Raw genomic sequence first — 20803 nt, 5'->3', positions numbered from 1 at the left:
GAACAAAAGATATAATTTACAATTAATTTTTTTCTCACATGGTATTAAGGGAAAATAGATAACAAAAACATATATATAATACTTACCGCTATTGCTATTAGAACCTGCTAAGTCGCTACTATTTGGTGTGCTAGTGACCTGTAATCGTCCGATGGCGACAAGGCAGCAATGCGTGGTGGCATTCTCGTCCGTGACTCCGTCTGGACCAGTCTGAACGCCTCCTCTATCACCTAGACCCACACATAGTACACATGGGGGAACAAAATCACCTACAGCGTAAAACCATGAATCAGTCCCATGATTTCCCGTTGATCGGCTTGCAAAAATGTCTTACATACTAATGCTTCGTATACTAGATGCACTAGCACACTAATGGCCAGTTTCTTTACCTCCGGTTAACTTTAACCTCCGGTTGAACTATATCTTTGTCTCTTTTCAGATACGTTCTTAAAAAGAGACAAAGATATAGTTTAACCGGCGGTGAAGAAACTAGCCATAAGATGTAATAATATATTGATAATAATTCATGATGAAAATTTGAATGTTAAAATCTAATATAAAATTTTCTGGGTACAAATTTAGCGGTTCTTCATTCATTCATTCACATTGCGCGTGCGCATATTATGCGAATATGCTTTTATTTCTAAATATTAATATGTATGCAAAATTAAGGGAAAGTATGACTTGAAATTGCGAAAAGGTCGATTGCATCTCTGTTATATTATACAGTGCAAAAAGCGTCACTGCATTTTTTAACTTAAATCGATAAGACTGAATTAACTAGCTGCTGTTACAAAGCTATCGATAAAATAAAAGGAACTACGCACGTGGTCATGAATATTAAACAAATACGTTAACAACCGGTAACTACCGTGAGTCTTTATGAACGACTCTCCATTCAGGTTAAACGAATATTCTAAAAACAAGTATTTCAGTCCGAAGAATGTGCATACAGTTGGCAAAAAACGCATAAATTATTTTTTAATTAGTAGATTAGTTTTATTATTATTTAAACAAATCAAAAATAGCAAACTAAAAAAAAAAAATAACTTGAAAAATTAATTCTTTGTCTGTCAATATAATAAACGAAATCAACAAAATAATCATCGTGTCTCTGTAGTTTGATGAAAGCAAATGTGAAATAGAGGAAGAATATAGAATAAATTATAGATAAATATATATAAATAAATGTAGAATAAATTATAGATAAATATATAAAATAAAATATAGATAAATATATACTAAAAAACGCAGAGTCGGCAGGATTCAGCCGCAATAACTCCAGGCAATTCTTAATTTACAACACACACGTAGCATACAACGTTCCCGCCGTGTTCCAGGAACGGTTCGTTCGTATTCCTCGCGGGCGCGACGTCTCGTCCGCTTTAAAATAGAAAGCCGAGATCCGCTGTATGTCGCCCCCGAGAGGGAGAAAGAGAGACAGCGATCGGTAAAGGTGACACATCGTACGATCCGGTGCGCGATTCTCTCTCTCGAGACAATGAAACCTTGTACCCGAACTCACCGGTGGGTGGCCAATTCTTGATGTAACCGGTGCAATGCACCACAGCGTAATTCTGACCGTCCCGCGCCGGCGGACCCAGGGAGTTCCTCTGCTTCATACGATGCAGCCCGTGCGCTGCAGCCATGTCGCCCGTCGTCTGTAGGTTGCCGACCTTCATGCGGCAAATGAAACCTCTTCTCGAACCCATGCACAGCCGCATCGAGGCTGCAAAGATCAGAAAAATTCCGTCAATTCTGTATTTTTACAAGTACGAGTATTTTATTATGTAATCTTGGACGGTTTTATTATGGTGTTTAGAGCACGAATGATTCTGACGTATTACATTCGCGCACATAAAATCCGGGATAACGTAGAAAGGACCCCGCACTAATCTTATGTAAAATAGATTTCGATTAAATCAGTTGGTTTTCTCATATGCTGTATAACTTATGATCTGCTGAACAAAAGATGTAATAGCCTCAAAGCTAAATAATGAACAATTATTGAGTTAAAGCTAGTCAAACAGCTCGCAAAGTCCGAGTTTTTCATGTTTGATTGATTGTAAATCAGTAATTGTCTATTATTTAGTTTTGAGCCCCTATTACATTTTTTGTTCAGTAGATCATAAAGTACAACATATGAGAAAACCAGCTGATTTTATCGGGATTTAATTTCATAAGCTACAGCATATGAGAAAAATAGCTGATTTAACCGAAATCCATTTCACATAAGATTAGTGCAGGATACTTTTGTATAAAGATAAACGATTGATCGTTTACTTACACTGGCCCTCTTTTTTCACCGTTCCCGTTTTGAGGTCTAGTACTCGGCCGCCGTGTTGCGGTTCCGCCGCGCTGAGCTGCTCTCGCACCTTCTCGGTGTCATCCGGATGAACCTGCGAATAGAGGCTGCTGCCGTACCAATCGCTCTGCGTGTAGTTCAACACGGGCGCGACCGAGTCGGACACGTAGATGATCCTGCCTGTGTCGCAGCTCACGACGAATAGGAAACCGTCGGCTGCTTCGAGGATCAAATGCTTCAGCTCTTGATCCGTGAGAAAGGAAGGCTTGTAGGCGTTGTCCGTGGCGGTATTTCCGGTCCCTGCGACACGTTTAATTTCGCTCTGACAATGTTCATCGCAGAAAAACGGGATGGGAGGATTTATAGGGAATAATCCGGATATATATATCCGGATTTTGGGATTTATCATTAAGCCTTATATAAATGGATTTATTATACGAATGCTATATAACGCGTCTCGAATTTATCGATTTCTTTAATTAATGCAATAAAAGTCGAAATGTTCTCAGATTTTTATTATACTAGAATAACACAAGTCATTCCTTGATTTTATATTAAAAAAATGATATTTTTATTTAAAGTTTGTTTAAACTTGAGTAATATTTTTTGATAGAAATCAGATCTGATTAATGCGTTAATTTGCTAATTAAATTTTAAAATAAATCTTCTTTTATCGATAAAAGAATATCCAGAATATGGACCATTGTGACAACATTTAATATTTTAAGACGAGTCAAAATTCCATCGAAATATACGAGCGATAAATTTTTGGCTAGTCTTTAAATATTAAATATCGACACTGAATCGCCGCGGACTCTATGCAGAGCATTCTTATGTTATGTATATTAAATAAAAAGTTTGTACGCTGATGTCTGCTTGGTACCAAAATATTTTGCAAACAATGTACTATCGAAATATACAAAAGATAAATTTTTGGCTTGTCTTAAAATATTAAGAATCGACACTATATGTCGCTGCCGGCCATATGCGGCGCATTTTTGTATTATGTATATTAAATAAAAGAATTTGTACGCTGGTGTCTACTTGGTACCAAAATATTTTGCAAACAATATAAAATATAAAAGCGATAAATTTTTGGCTTTAGTGTCCACATTTAATATTTTTTGACGAAGCCAAAAATTCAAATTTTGTATATTTGGACAGCACATTGTTTGCAGAATATTTTTTTAGTACCAAGCAGACACCAGCGTACATATTATTTTATTATATATACATAATATAAGAATGCGCCGCATAGAGTCCGCGGCGAAATAGTGTCGATTTTTAATATTTTAAGACGAGCCAAAAATTTATTTCTTGTATATTTCGACAGCACATTATTTACAGAATATTTTTGTACCAAGCAGACATCAGCGTACAAATTCTTTTATTTAATATTCATAATAAATGAATGCGCCGCATAGTGTCCGCAGCGACATAGCGTCAATTTTAAAAATTTTAAGACGAGTAACTTAACACATAGCTTTCAATACCTACACTATTAACCCCTTGATGCACACAACAGTCAAAATATGCAATGACGCCATAAGCGCAACGATGGAACCAATCGGCAACGCGGAAAAGAGGCAACAATAAATTTCGAGATTTTCGAGAGAACTTCGAGACTTTCGAGAATTAATAACATGTCTTTTTTAAATAAGGACTAGAACAACATAAGTGCGTGTTACGCGCGCGGCATTCTTCGGTTTTATATTAAAAAGAATGATATTAAAAAAAAATAATATAAAGTTTATTTAAACTCGATTAATATTTTTTGACAGAAATCAGCTGATAACTGTCAAGAATATTAATCGAGTTTGAAGTATTATAACATATTATTTGAACATATTACTATTTTAAAACATATTACTATTTTAATATTTTTAACATATTATTATTTTTAAATTTAATTAGAAAATTAACGCTTTATTAATAATTTTTGACAGATATCAGCTGATTAAAAAAGCGTTAATTTGCTAATTAAATTTTAAAATAATAATGTTTTAACAATTAAAATAGTAATATGCTTTAAATAATATGTTATAGTTCTTTTAACTCGATTAATATTTTTGACAGTTATCAGCTGATTTCTGTCAAAAAATATTATTCGAATTTAAAGTATTATAATATATTATTTACAACATTATTATTTTAATTTCTATAACATATTTTTATTTTAAAATTTAATTAGCAAATTAACGCTTTAATCAGCTGATTTCTGTCAAAAAATATTAATCGAGCAGTTTAAATAAACTTTATATTATTTTTTTTTAAATATTCTTTTTAATATAAAACCGAAGAATGGGGTCCCTCTCTAAAAAAGGTATATTATTGATTCTCGAAAGTCTCGAAGTCTTCTCGAAAATCTCGAAATGTATTGTTGCCTCTTTTCCGCGTTGCCGATTGATTCTGTCGTTGCGCTTATTTTGTGAACGGCTGTCATTGCATATTTTGACAGTTGTGTGCATCGAGGGGTTAATAGTGTATTATTGTATTATTGTAAAAGAGGCAACAAAATGCAGTTTTTTTTACATATGCAAAACATATTAAAGAAATAAATAAATAATAACAAAACTTAAGACGCGGATTACATTTATAAAAAAATTATCGATTTAAGTTTTAGAAAGAAGGAAATTCAGCGTAAAATTCATCAAAGAAAGAGTTACTCTTGAAACGTGATGCAAATCTTGAAATGCACTCCGGCGAATTCCTAAGCAAATCGTGTCCTATCGAATATTGAAATCGAATAACGCCTCTCGATAACACAGCTAGTCGCGTCTCTTTCGAAGTCGACCTCCGGAGAGACGCGAGGTCCGAACGCCATAGTGTGGTACCAAAAATGAGGACGAGGCACCTCGCCAACGGAGGTAACTATCGAAGTGCAAGATCGGAATTGCAAAGTGGATGGCGGATCCCGAGAGAGAAAGAGAGAGAAAGAGCGCTGCGATGCGATCTTTACCTCGATATATGGAGAAATTCCGGGAAGAGATACTTTAACGACTTCCAAACAAGATCTATGGAAGACCCTCGGTGACCTTCGTTACCATTATTTTCCACGTGGTGTATGTCTGTCGGTCGGATACGTTTTTGCCGTGATTATCGAAAAAACCGATACATTTATCGGTTAACGATGACTATCAAATGATATTAAATTTTTCGGATATTAATTATTTTATACAATTATATAAATTATATATAAAATGATATATAAATAATTATATAAATATTCTTAATAATTTTTATAGTTGTTAATGGACAAAAAGATTGTGATACTTTTTCTTTCGAACGATCTTGATTCTGAAATTGTGTGGAAGAAAATATTACAATTTTTTTTGTAATATTTAGATAATAGATAATTTTACATGTAAATCCATAAAAGTGCACAATATAAATGTGTATATGTACAAAGTATGTAAAATTCACAGAACATTTTTTTCTTTTTCTAATAATACGAGTATTTACGCAATTAATAAAGAAATCTGAATATGATTAGATAAATAAAAGAGATTCGCTTGAAATCGATACACACCATTCGATGCATTCTACATTTTTGGTATGCAATTCCATGTATGGTAGCCGTTTAATTGTCATTCCTATGCATCCTAACGCACTACGATCTAATATTGAACAACACTGTCACGATGGTGTATCGAGAATTTTTGCCGGATACCTTCGAAATTACCCAAGTATCACAGTGGAATATGCATAAATATTGTGCTATTATTCTTATATATATTATCATCATATATATATATATTTATTTTATATAAATTATTTATTTATATCTTAATAATATATTTTTATATATATTATTATTAATTATATTTATAATTTAATTTATATTTATTGTATTTATATTTATTATTAATATTATTATTAATTATATAATTTTCGATATTTAATAGCAAATGGCTATGGATAGCCCTATCAAATTTTATGCATTCGTTGCATCGTCCAAGTATTACTATTAAGAATATACTACAGAGGCAGGAAGTGCTGCTTTTGCGTATTTAATGACTAAGAAAATTCTCTCTCTCGACTTTAAACATCCACGAGGTGACATCTCGTCGGGTGCAACCCGTGAACGTAAAAAACCGCTGTTCTCGCGACAGAACGGCGGCGTCGTTCTCTCCTATCGTTCGCGCTGAACGGTTCTTCAGCTTCCTAGAAATTTTTATCGCTGGCATCCCGGGGTCGTAAAAAATCCGCTTGGTGCTTTCTCTCTCTCTCTCGGTAACTAACATACGCGTCTCTCGTCGCGACCGCATAATGCTCGTTCACGTAACGCATGCACGAGGTTTTCGCGCGCGTAAACGGGTGTCCTTTCCCTCTCTCAGGTGAGAGAGGAGAGACGGACTCTGCTGCTGCTCCTCTCCACCTCCGAGAGAGCGAGAGAGCGATTTGTATGCAGCGGCCCACGTCGTCGGGAAAGAGGAGAAGCGGCTATAAACAACGCGACGCACCACCAATACTTAGGTAGAATCACGGCAGAAGCTGACTACGCTCACGCACAATACGCAGCACGCGTCCATCGGTTACACGGTTCTCTCTCAGGGGGACTCAGGTAGAGATAGCCAGGCAGTATCCGGCAAAACTACCAAAGAGACAGCCGCCGATGGACGGGACTCGCGACTCCGCCCGTCCTCCACACACCGGAAGCATATATCGTGCTTACTGCATTCGATATGACTGTCACCGGTTCTCGAAACCCGCCGCGACGTTCGGTGCAGCCCTCTCTTTTCTCCTCCACATAGAGAGAATTTTCTCTTTGAATTTACCCTGAAAATCACGGTAATCGTGCGGGACAATATGGTATGGAAAGAATTTTATGAGAATTTCTTTTAATATTTATCACAATAAAAATAATAATATCTATTACAATAAAATATAAAATATGTTTGATTCATTTTACTATGCAGTTTACTATGCAATTTTACTATGCATCAGTTAAAATATTAATGAGAGAAATTCTCATAAAATTCTTTCCATACCATATTGTTCCACGATTACCATGATTTTCAGGGTAAAAATTCTAAGAGAAAATCCTCTCACAATCAGTGCATCTCCCTAAACGAATCCCCTTATTAATCAGGTGTACAGATATTTCCGAGATATTCCTTTCTGTACGCATGTGTCGGCGAGGCCCTTCAAGTTTGCATCACTTTTTTGTATGCAAAGTATTTTATTTGAATTTTTATTCTCCAAACTCTTGGCAATCTTTAGCAGAACTGCAAAGTTAATTTCTTTTTTTTCTTGCGTCTGCATTTAAAAATCAAGAATTTTGTTTACGCGTAAAATAATTTTATTAATCAATAAAATTCTCTCTAAAAATAGAACACAATTCTTCGGATGCAAGATCAATAAGAAATATTTAATGATATCAGCTTTTATCAATCTGAGCTTTTTGGAAAACAATAACAATTTGATTTAATAAAATTTTTATATAATTATTTATATAATTATAAATAAAATTTTTAATAATCTCTAAAATTTGTATACAATTATTTTTAGAAAAGATCAAGACATATGTGTCTCTAGGTCTTCGTGCGATAATCGAGGTCTCTTATTTGTCTTCGACCTAACAAGGAAGTCGCGACTGTTGGTCGTATAAGTATCATCCTAAAAGCGCTCGTAAATTCTCGCCTCTGTCAAGACGGAAATCTAACGTTCTCCTGCGCCAGGGGGGACTTGGGCGAGTGTTTTCCGCGTAATCGATAGTCGCAGGCAGGTACGTAACATAACGTATATATGGCAGGTCGGCTACGGCCGTAATTTAATCGCCTTCATGTTAAGACTCCGAGATTTCGCGTTGCGTCCAAGTTATTGCACCGCTCGTGCCGGATAACTCAAACATCGCTGCAACTTAATCGTCACGTCTCGCGTCGAAAACTGCACCGTTTCTTATCGATGGCGTCCAATGGAGAGACGATCGAGAGGAGGAGGAAGAAAGAATAAAAGAAAGAAAGAGCGAGAGAAATTTGTTTTACAATCAGAGAAAAGCCCGTTCGAATGTAATTATAGAGCAAATAAAATGTAAAAAGAGCAAGGTGCCAAAAAAATAAGAAACGAGCTAAATAAAAATTGATAATAAAATGTAGCGACTAAGAATATAAAAATTAGTTATTTCTCAAAAATGAATCACTAATGCGTCAGTAAAATGTAGAAGTTAGATTTAGGAAAATATGGTACGAGACTACAATCTATTAAAAAAAAAAGAAGGAAAAAAACCTTTTCGACTGGATTTGCCAACTTTGCGACGCATGTGTTAAGTTCGAGTACTCGAGACTTAAGTTAAATTCAAGTGGTTTATGAGTAGCCTGTAACTTATCGACGTTCGAGATTTTTCCGTCTTTCGACACGAAAGATCCGCCAAAGAACTTTCTACTTTAAATAATCGGGATGACTTTTCAATATCTTGCTGTCGAATTTTTTTGGCATTTTTGTACGGTCAAAATGCAATTTTCTATAACGTACAATATATCACACAGAATTTAAAGTCGATTCTTTTTTATTTGATTTGAGCTATTATTTGATTAGAAACTTAACTTTTAATTTTTTTTAAATATTCTGGACATCAAATGTCTTAATGACTTAAATGTCAAAACAAAATTCTATTAAAATAAAGTTTACTTAAAATTTTTTTGCCCGAGAGAAGAGAAAAAACATGCAACCATGAATATAATAAAATTTCAACAAATTCAAAATATTTTGATAAAATACATTACTTTTATTACGAAGAATTAATTTAAGATCCTTTGAACTCATCGAATAGAAAACATAATTGAAGTTCTGGAGCAAAAGGGGGATGGGAGAAGAGGACGATCTTGTCGTAAATAATTTACTGTAGAATCAAAGAAGGCTACTCACCTCTGAGAGCTTTCATGTGCGCCACCGCCATCCTCAAGATCGTGAGCTTGTCGGGTTTCCGGGCCAGGGCTGAACAGGTCGGCACCATATCGGAGAGCTCGGTGATGTAGGCGGTCATCTTGTTTCGCCGCCGCCGTTCGATTTCGCAATGATTCTCCCTGCTGTAAGTCGCAAGACAAAACCGAGGTAATTGCATAGTTCAAGGAATCGGTACATGGTTTCTCCTAACTATAGGAACTAAAAACGGTGCGAACAACAAAGAGTCAATGCCGGAACAACCTGAGGGACTTTATTTTTTGCATGTCCTGCACGAGAGACTGCAAGTCGAGGAAATAACGTGAAACAACGTTCGCGATACGGTATTCAATTTATGTCGAATTGCGCTTTTTATGTATAATCGCGGACTTCTCTTCACGTGAAGTACGATAACTAGAATTCATTCGGCTACAAACCCCATGTTTTATCAGAGTATATGGTTTGTTTTAATTAAAATTATTACAATTATCATATAAATAATTTTTATCTTCTAAAATATATACACGTATTTTAATAATATTGTTTATATTTCACGTGAAATAAACTCATATTTGTACTCATTAGCAGTCGTCTTAAATTTCTTGCGTCAATTAATCATACTTAACGTACTTGCAATTAAAACTTGGCATAAGACACGCTAACTAAAATTAACTCAACTACGGGCGTCGTTGGCGCCATGATCGATTCGGCCGATAAATTCTCGAGTAATCCATCGAGGCCGGGGGAGGATATCGGGGCGAGACCACAATTTAAGGCCTCCCCTGTTATTACGGCTACCAGAGGGTAACCGCCGCGGATAACGGCCGGGCACGTCTCTCTTTACTTCGCCGTCGACGGCGAGCTGCGTAATCGTCGGCGCGCAAATCGTAAATTTAATGGCATTTAATTCGCGACAATTTTCCAGGAAAGTTCGCGAGGGCAGAACCCTGTACCGCGGATCCGCTCACGCAACACGTAAGTCGGATTCCCAGCTCGATGCGCAAATCGCGCGCCGGTTAATTCGTTATCGACGCTGGGTCTCTATACGCTAGGTTTCGCGAAACCGCTCATTTCGCCAAGTCGGTCTTCGTGAACAATAAGCCTTCTTCACGGTCTAGTTCGTGATTTCAATTATCTTCTGTATATCTATATCGTGTTGCACAATGTGACTAATTTAAAGCAATTTAAAGCGATGCAAATAAGTATTTACAAGACTAGTACAGATCTAGGGGCGCGGAGAAAAAAATTTATATCTAATTTTATTCTTCATATATATTCCGCGTAAAATTCAAGTAAGTGTGCTGCAACTTGTAACGATCTTAATTGCCATACTCATCATTTGAAGATAATAGTGGCTATAAGATTGAATTAAGAACTATATTTCCTGATAGAATTATCGTATCGAAAGATGAGTTCTTTATTAAACTGAGTGAGTCGTTTGATTGCTCTTTTCTGAACGGATGTCCGCTCCGAAATGAGAATAAGGAAAGAGAGACCAGTTCACGAAATGATATAAAAAATTTGCACCACGGAATGGGTAGTTTCACAATCAAACCGTAACGTCGATATCCCGTCCGGACACATAGAGTGCGAGATTAAAGTTTGATATCGATATGCTGATTGGTTTGCACGAACCTTTTTTTCTCGATGTCTACTCGCCGCGACTGGATGGCCGCGATATGAAATATTGAAAAATAAAATTGATCCGTTCAATGGAGAAGGGAGGAAGAGAGAACGTTGTCTGGACGCAGTGAAATTTGTCACACTTATTTGTGTATTGCACTTACATATACGTGAAAATTAAATAAATATATTTAGTAATATTAATTAACCGTTTGCACTCTCGGAAGAGTTCTTAATATTCGCTATAATCATTGAAACTCAAGCTTAATCTAGCTAATTTAAAAATCAAATCAATTGTCCAGATCTCTGAATACTATATTTTTGCATAATTATTTAAATGTAGCAATTCACAAAAAGTGAAAATAAGTAATAATAATAATGTGTAAATAATAATTATAATTTATATCTATATCTCTTCTATATTTTTGTCACTTATATTAATGTGTGATTACAGAAAAGATGATCGAGAAAATATGATAGTGGTTCTTTTAATTGCGGATAATATGAATACCATAAAGAAAAGAAAATCACTAACATAACAATTTGAAACTTTCAAAACAAAATAATAAGTCGAAGAAAGAGTAAAATCAATCACGTTGCGAGTCAATGCCGATTGCCTTTCGCATCCCTCTCATTATACGACTCCGTGCAATTTTTTCGTTGAACAGGCGATCGTTATCATTATTATTATCTCGTCCCGAGGACCAAAGGGATTCGTAACGCTCGGCGACGTCGTAGATGGTCCCGGCGGAGGTCCGCTATTTAAAAGAGGCCACAACGCTTAAAGCGCGAGTATAAAGCGGAGTATGCATCGCGCGGCATAGCGTGAGCAAGAGAGACGAGAGAAGAGGGATGGAGAGAGGTGGAGGAACGCGATCCGTGTAGAGGAGAACGGAAAGAGAACTCCTGGGTCAGAGGTCAGACGCTCCGAAGTTGCCCGCTCGCTCCGTGGGTCCAGCTCTGTGTACCAGGACATACCGGGTGTCCCGATACTCCCGCAGACCCAGATCTCTGATCCTGAACACCCTCGCAACATATTGGTGCTGTTACTGTTATATTTTATTATATCTTTTTTTTATCTCTCGCGCAAAATGCGGACTTTTTTTCAATTAAATACACAGAGAGAATTTTCTCTTAGAATTTACCCTGAAAATCATGGTAATCGTGAGACAATATGATATGGAAAGAATTTTATCTGATTAATATTTATCACAATAAAAATAATATCTATTACAATAAAATATAAAATATGTTTGATTAATTTTACTATGCAATTTACTAAAATTAATCAAATGTTTTATATTTTATTGTGATCAATATTAACAATATTATTAATCAGAGAAAGTCTAATAAAACCATTCTTCTTCTTCCCATACCATATTGTCCCACGATTACCATGATTTTCAGGGTAAATTCTAAGAGAAAGTTCTCTCAGTGTAGTAACTTGTCTCGATTGTTAAATTTGTTTAATACTTCTTTAGAAAAAGAAGATTCTCTGTCCTCCGAATATTAATGTTAACATAGACATTAATAAAAATTATATGGTATTTTTAACAATATTTACTTAATTGCAAAAAACTGAATGTATATTAAAATAAAATAAAAATTAAAAGATTTTCACCAATTGCACTTTGACCATATAATATATAAAAAATATAATTTCTTGCTTTTTTGAAATATATGTATAAAGTGGCAAAATATAAAATACCGTAGTAGTTTTTAATCGGTAATAATTTACACCGAAGGCGAGCCACAATGGACCAAGATACCGCATTTATCACGCTATTTGATACACAGAGTTCGTCGGATGCTGCGGTGGACGACACGGTAAAAGTGCCCTGACCCCTAGACCTAGAGGTCAACACTGACCCCGTAACACCGGTCACGTTACGTGAAAAAGAGGATACTAGTTGAAGGTTGAGGTAGTAGATCCTTTTATCCGCCGTGACTTTGTTTCAAGCGTAAAATACGATGCATCCTCGCGCAAGAAACTTAAAACTGTAAGGTAAGACGAAATGTAATACGCGATTTATTTACCAATTTATTTCGCGTTAATTAATTAGCAGTAAAAAGCAATAATAAAAACGCGATAAGAGAAAATAAGGACTTTATAAACTATAATGAAATTAGTGAAAACGCGCAAATATTATGCAGAATAACAAATGCAAATATTATTGCATTTATAAAGAATATTTCATCAAAATATTCATCGTTGACTCCTTGGATTTTTGTTAAATAATTGAATTTTTGAAGTGTGAATTTTTTCTACATTTCTTTTAAATATATGATCTAAAATTCTTGTATTTATAATATCAATCATCAGTGACGTTCGTACACCCTGTACACAACTTTCTATGTCGCGGTGATCTAGTGTTGGTTCAGAAATGTGTTACACATACGAAGTCCCATGAAGAAGAAAAATTATCCCGTCGTACAAGGAGGAGGCGAGATCGCGAAGAAAGCGAGTTATCATCGAATCGCTCCGCTCCGCTTTAGGGACGCTGTTAGATAGATAGTTTGTTCTCGATATCGCTTCGAATACTTTCGATATCATCCAACATGCTTTATCTTCGATAACAGATAACGCAAGTTGTTATACACGATTATATAAAGCAATGTAAAATACGACTTACAATGCGTAATTGATAACGTCTATTCATAAGGATTGTCTAATGATCCCCTAACACTCTCCCTCGTCCTTTAGATATTCTCGAAAACTCGTGTGCACGAATTTACGAACTTGCGAAACAGAGTTGTACGCAAATCGCCGTAACTCAATTGTACACTGAAAAAAAAAATTTGTTAACTTGACTAAACCTTTCAACTAAATATTATTTTGTTAATTGAACATATAGAAATATTTAAATTAAATATAACATATTAAATTTAACAAAACGTATATTTGACTCAAGTACTAATATATGTTCAATTAACAAAATAATAATTTAGTTGAAAGGTTTAGTCAAGTTAACAAATTTTTTTTTTCAGTGTACGATTTATCGTTACAATTCGCTTCCCACAAATATATGTGGCTGCGTCGATGTGCATGAAATTAAGGATCGGCGAGTAAATAATGCATTCGCTGCGCCCTTGTATGCTCCGGTAATAGAAGAATATACATAAGAATAATAAATGGACGTAAGAGTGCTCTTGTATCGCCTTGATTACTGAAACAGATAAAGGAGCGGATGCTACAGGCTTTATACATCCGCATGATCCGACTACGGCCATGTTATTTGCGATTGAGAAAAAAACTTTAATGATAATATAACTTCCTTATTTCATATTTCCATCTTGTTTGCTATTCTTTTCAATTTATATTCTAATACGATATTCCATCTCTCGAATCTTGCGCGATCCTCCTTCTATTTATATTCTGCAGCATATATATATATATATATATATATATATATATATGTATGTACGAAATTCGGAAATTGATATTCAACGCGTTGCATATAATGAAAGGTGAACTTTGAATAAAGTTTAATCACGATAGGCTATCGTTGCAACGATTGAACGAAGAGATTCCCAATATGTAACCCCCGGTTGTTAGCATTCTAGGGTTAATTTTCCCCGTACGTTCACCGTTCCGCGACTTATTACGCCAGAGAGGCTTTTTAATTAATTGGCCTATGAGAGCAATCTGCACGACGATCTCTATAGCGAGCCACCGCTGGCTTTCCTTATACGGCGTTTAAGGCACGTGCTTTTCACTTCGGTGCAAGATAATCTCTCCATCGTTTAGAGTCTTCTTAAGGTGACTCCGAGTTACTTCGGCGAGTAATATCCTCCCGCAAACTTTTGCCAACTGCGAAGACTCGACATCGCCTGCTATGTCTGATTACCGTTTTAAGGAAGAAGTTCCGTAAGAAGGAAGAAAGTTCCGGAAGAAAGTCTTCCTCCCTCTCTCTCTCTCTCTTTCTCCCTTGGCATTTCTTTGTATATTATATTGTAATGATTTTAAGAAAGATTATTTTTATGGGAGATTATTCTTTCTACATATTAATTAAAAGAAATTAAGATTGATATATGCAATGCATGTATGAGGAAAATATGACTATATCTTATTTTAACACAAAAATAAAAAATTATTGTGACATATAGATAAAAATAGATGAAAAACTAAACACAATTTTTTAAATCTCGTTATGCTAAATATTTTCATACAAAAAATTAATATTTCAATATTATTTCATATTTTCATAAAATAGAATTTGAAATATATTTTTCAGTATATTACATTAGATAGTATATAGTATTAATATTACTAATATACTAATATAGTACTGGGATATAATATTAATAGTATTTGAAAATATTCTCTAAATTTTCGGGGTGTGTGAAGTTGACACCCCTATGTTATGCTATCATAGTTCTGTTAAGAGTTCTGAGTTATTTAGAACCATAGGAAGAGTTCTTGATAATTTTTAGAAATAGTTCCGGTCATTACGATAACGAAAATCAGTTTCAAAAAATAAGGGTGCCAACTTCACATTTTTTTATACATCGAGTTCCAATAGTTTTGAGCAGAGTTTTAAGGTTCTTTTAAATAGTTATATAGTTCCTGATTATTTTTTTAAAGAGTTCTGCAATTTTTAGATAAAAAAACGAACCTTTACGTATGTCATATACATCGACTTGACATATACGTCGAAAAATTTCTAATACGTTCCGATGAATTAAAAAAATCGATACCTCGGAAACTATAACAGGTATAGAGCTATGCGGTTTTCACTTTTTTGTCTTGTTTTATCGTGTACAATTCAAAACTCCAGCATTTTCGACCAGAACTCGTGATTTTCTAAATGTTTCGTAAAAGTGTATTAATTTTAAAAAATCAATCTCTTCGAAACTATAATAGATTATAGAGCCATGCGGTTTTCACGGTTTTTCTTGTCTTATCGAGTACGATTCAGAACTCTAACGTTTTTCTCCATGCAGAACTTGATATTTTAAAAATATCTTCGATATTAAAAGTATGTTTTTTTATCTCTATAAAAATTGCAAAACTCTTTCAAAAAATAATCAGGAACTATGTAACTGTATTAAACAATTTAAATTTACTCACCTCACGGTTGCTCCTTTGTTGCCCGATGCCTCCCCGGGCCTCCTCGTACAAGTTTCGAAACACTTGCATTCGCGTTATTTTTTTTCGTTCGCGACGCGCGGCGACGCCCGGGTTTTAGCTATCACAATCTTCGACGCGTTTCGGTAAAACGCGAGATTCGCGAGAGCTTATTCGCGAATAAAACCGAAGCTCCATTTTCGCGTCGCCGCTTTTTTCAAGACTCACTTTTCGCAGGGGCTTATCGAACGAAGATGATCAAGAGAGCGACTTGGCCGCGACGCACTCAAGTCGCCGAAGGATGCAGCGAGACGAACATTGAGCGCGATTCATCACGATCGACTAGATCAATTTCACGTGTGCGATCGCGATCGGATTTATACGATTATTAACCGCCAAAGACGCTAATTAATACACTCGTCCTTTCGCGGACCGGCAAGAAGCGCGCGACCGTTGATCACGAACAATCGAAGAAGAACACTGGAGGTGGAGCTAGACTGGCACTGCCAGGTTCGGAACGCGCAACGATACGTCGCGCCGAGTCGTAGTGGTGGGGCATCTAGGGCTCGCGACGCAACGTACGTGCGAGGTTCAGCGAATCACATCGCGACTACATACCCCCACCAGGTCGAAGTGGTGGGGCATTGTACGGGTCGCGATGCAACGTACGTGCGAGGTTCAGCGAATCACGTCGCGACTACATACCCCTACCAGGTCGTAGTGATGCGGGTATGTAGTCGCGACGTGATTCGCTGAACCTCGCACGTACGTTGCGTCGCGAGCCCTACAATGCCCCACCACTACGACTTGTCGCGACGTGTCGTTGGTCGTTGCGCGTTCCGAATCTGGCAGCGCCAGTCTAGCTCCACCTCCAGTGCTCTTCTTCGATTGTTCGTAATCAACGGTCGCGCGTTTCTTGCCGATCCGCGAAAGGACGAATGTATTAATTAGCGTCTTTGGTGGTTAATTATCGTATAAATCCGATCGCGTCGCACGTACCAATATCGTAATCGCGATCGCACGCGCGAGATTGATCTCGTCGATCGTGAATCTCGCTCAATGTTCGTCTCGCTGCATCCTTCGGCGACTTGAGTGCGTCGCGGCGAAGTCGCTCTCTTGATCATCTTCGTTCGATAAGCCCCTGCGAAAAGTGGGTCTTGAAAAAAACGGCGACGCGAAAATGGAGCTTCGGTTTTATTCGCGCGCGAATAAGCTCTCGCGGAGTCTCGCGTTTTACCGAAACGCGTCGAAGATTGTGATAGCTAAAACCCGGGCGTCGCCGCGCGTCGCGAACGAAAAAAAATAACGCGAATGCAAGTGTTTCGAAACTTGTACGAGAAGAAGACCCGGGGAGGCATCGGGCAACAAAGGAGCAACCGTGAGGTGAGTAAATTTAAATTGTTTAATATAGTTACATAGTTCCTGATTATTTTTTGAAAGAGTTTTGCAATTTTTATAGAAAAAAACATACTTTCAATATCGAAGATATTTTTAAAATATCAAGTTCTGGGGAAAGACGTTAGAGTTCTGAATCGTACTCGATAAGACAAGAAAAAACGTGAAAACCGCATGACTCTATCTATTATAGTTTCGAAGAGATTGATTTTTTAAAATTAATACACTTACGAAACATTTAGAAAATCACTAACTCTAACGTTTTTCACGAGAACTTCATATTTTAGAAATATCTTCGATATTAAAGGTACGTTTTCTTATCTAAAAATTGCAGAACTCTTTTAAAAAAACAATCAGGAACTATATAACTATATTTAAATGAACCTTAAAACTCTGCTCAAAACTATTGGAACTCGATGTATAAAAAAATGTGAAGTTGGTACCCCTATTTTTTGAAACTGATTTTCGTTATCGTAATGACCAGAACTATTTCTAAAAATTATCAAGAACTCTTCCTATGGTTCTAAATAACTCAGAACTCTTAACAGAACTATGATAGCATAATAATAAAGGTGCCAACTTCACACACCCAAATTTTCGGGTGTTTTGATATACGTCAATTGGAACAGGAAGTAAAAAGGAAATTAATAAGCTGTCGGAAAAGGGCTGTGTCAACACGATGCTGCAATAAATCCGAGCACAGTCGTCATTTATAACGTGTCTATGTGCGGCGAACGTTGCGATTATTCGTTCGCGGTAGTAAATATGTTGCGTGGAAATTTATGGCTCGGCACGCTGCCGTTTCACGCGTGCGATTATAACGTCTTCGTTTGTAAATGATTTAACCAACGTTCCGCATATTCGCGGTGAATATTATTCATTCGCCAATTCGTGCCTGGCGTGTAACATTGGAAAATTGGAGTGAAAATAGTTCTGGAGCGATTTCACAGATTTTTTCCGCGATTAATTAACACATGCTAGTGCACAAATTTTTCGCTCTCCATTAACTCTCTGACGCATTATTTTCATCCTCTCTAGAAAATCTTACATTATTATGAAATAGAAAATAATGATTTGCTTTGTGAAACACTTTATATATATTTAGAATTCAAATTAGACTCTCTACAAAAATAAAATCTTTTAAGGAAAGTATATTTAAAAAATATTTTTTTAAGAGGAGAAATATTTTTTATATAATCATGTTCTGTTGATATATACAATAGAAAGTCTCTTCAATTATTAACAAATTTTATAAAAAATACTAAACAAAATTAGTGTCGTATTTAAAAAATATACTAATGATAACGGGCCACGTTCTCCAAATTCTTTGGCGAACAATCAACCGCATCGGTATCGCAGTAAGAGGGATGAAGAGAGAGAGCTCATCCCTTTGGTTAACCGCTGGCATGCGACAACAACAATCGTTTCGCAGTTATCGCGACGCCAAAAGTGCCGGTGCCTATATTAATGTCGAGAAAATGCAAGACGCGAGACCTGGGGAAATCTTGAGGTGGGAGGCGGCATAAGAAGAGAAAAAGGAGAAGAGAAGCAACTCGGAAGAGAAGGACGAACGGCAAAGAGAGTTGCGCGTCTTGCGGCAGGAGAGGCAGTAATTGCGTTATTAACTTAAAAGTGAGGTTCTCTCTGTAGAGAGGACCGGGGACCGGGGATGCGCGAGAAAGGGAGGAAAGGAAAGAGAGAGAGAAAGAGCGCGCGACATCAGAATGTTGCCGGTCGGTCTTTTGCCGCAGAGCCCGCGCATATTTTTTCGCGGCACCGTATATATCTGCGAAACGACAGTGCGGATACGGAATTGCAGGTGAACCACCACCGCGGATCCACCCGTGGCGGCACGCGATGAGAGACCGTGGATAAGATATCGTTACTGCTATTACGGCGGATCGACAGTCAGTCATCATGATTGGCCGGCGTTAAAAAGTAACAGAATTTTTTTTTTGTTTTTTTGGAAAATAATCGACTTATTTACTAAAGTGAGAGATTCAAATTAGATTAAATATTTACGCGTTGTAATTTTAATTACAAAATAAAATATCTATGTGAATTTGCAGGAGAATATTAAACATTGTCTTTCTTAATAAAATTCAATATTGGTTTTTTTTAAAGAAATGTTTTTAATGACACGTCTATTTAATTATTAATTATATATTATCAAAATTAATCGTGTAATAAATAATTAATGATATGAATATGGTATAAAATAAATTAGTTGGGCTGTGCGATTTTCTCTCGCGTGCGCGCGAAGTTAAATAGATGTGAGAAATATCTAGCTAATCCTTTGCTGCGAAAAAAATAGCTGATAAATCGCAGGGATCGCTTGCGAGCAATTCCGTATTATCCTTTCGCAGATATATTTGCACGCGCAAAAATCATAGAGAGAAAGAGAAATGTGTTTTCTAATCTCATTTTAAATCTCGTTCGAAAACGAAAGATGATTGCATCTTACTTGCAGAAGGACAGTGAGAGGGATGTAATTTTATTATACCTTGACGTCAAGTAGCTTCAGGCATACATGTAGTAAAGATATATTACGTATCTGATGTATTAAAGAGAATATAAATGCAAAATTTACATATATTAACGCGCATCAAAAATCGATAAATTCACACCCCTAAATAATATAAAATATAAGAGAGGGAAGAAATTGTATTCAAAACTTCGAACTTATATATTCAAGATTTTTTTATCGTCTATATATTATGCTTAATCAAAAATAATTTCATTTTTTCAATTTTTATTATAATTTCTTTGTTTCGTTTAATTTTAGACATAAATGTGTGAATAATGCAAAACAATATGCGATAATTTTTACGATTGCAGTTCTTATAAATGCAAAAACATGGCTGAAATTGCACAGAATCGCGTACGTACTCATCTTTGGTATATGTTACCTATGATCGGCTTTACACCATGATTATATCAGGTAGGAAAGCACCATGGGCCTGCTACTTAATAGAGACGTAACGCCATACACAGTCACGTTACACAAAGCAGGGGGCTGAGTCACGACCGATCAACGTTACACGCGGTAAGCTCAATCTGCGAGCCTTTTTTGTCTTTTGCCTATTGATAAGTCAATCAATCGAGATCGATCGTCTCTGTTTGAGCTTTATAAACATATGTCAGTGAGATTTTATTTTAATTTCTAATTAATGAAATGTAATAAATACAATGTAATATTTGCATTAACATCGCAAATAATAAAACTTATAGAAGATTAAATATATTTTAATTCTGCATTAATTAAATTAAATTAATTTAATTTAATTTCTTAACTTCCAATATTAAATAATTTTTTTGTAATTGAATCTACCGCGTAAAAAGAGACATATCAAATAATATAGAGAGAAAGAAAGAATAGAGGGGGGCGAAGGGAGGGAGGGAAAACTAAGAAATATGCAATTTTTGACAAATCTCGCATAATTATAGAACACGAACATACAGAGATTTCTCGAGGATTTTGATGTAGATTTTTATTCGAGGGGAGTAGCCCATATTTTATACGTAAGTTA

General features: G+C 35.9%; 1 protein-coding gene across 6 annotated transcripts in view; it reads right to left on the bottom strand.

Moving 5' to 3' along the window:
• The window catches only part of Tgo (Aryl hydrocarbon receptor nuclear translocator homolog tgo), a 43360-nt gene that overhangs the window by 1717 nt on the left and 20840 nt on the right, over positions 1-20803 (bottom strand). For 5 of the 6 annotated variants that reach the window (XM_083051255.1, XM_083051247.1, XM_083051220.1 and 2 more), the window contains 4 exons: positions 9173-9333; positions 2288-2605; positions 1526-1729; positions 87-269 (listed from right to left, as the gene is read on the bottom strand). In XM_083051255.1, coding sequence (XP_082907381.1) covers positions 87-269; positions 1526-1729; positions 2288-2605; positions 9173-9333 — 866 coding nt within the window. The remainder of the gene's footprint in view (positions 1-86; positions 270-1525; positions 1730-2287; positions 2606-9172; positions 9334-20803) is intronic. The other variant, XM_083051239.1, reaches the window with a different exon arrangement.

This window comes from Prenolepis imparis, unplaced genomic scaffold (assembly GCF_030444845.1).
Source record: "Prenolepis imparis isolate NDT839.2.m4 unplaced genomic scaffold, iyPreImpa1.0 SCAF_1, whole genome shotgun sequence".
Taxonomy (NCBI): domain Eukaryota; kingdom Metazoa; phylum Arthropoda; class Insecta; order Hymenoptera; family Formicidae; genus Prenolepis; species Prenolepis imparis.
Note: the sequence above shows the minus strand (reverse complement) of the source record. Positions and strands in the feature narration are given on the sequence as shown.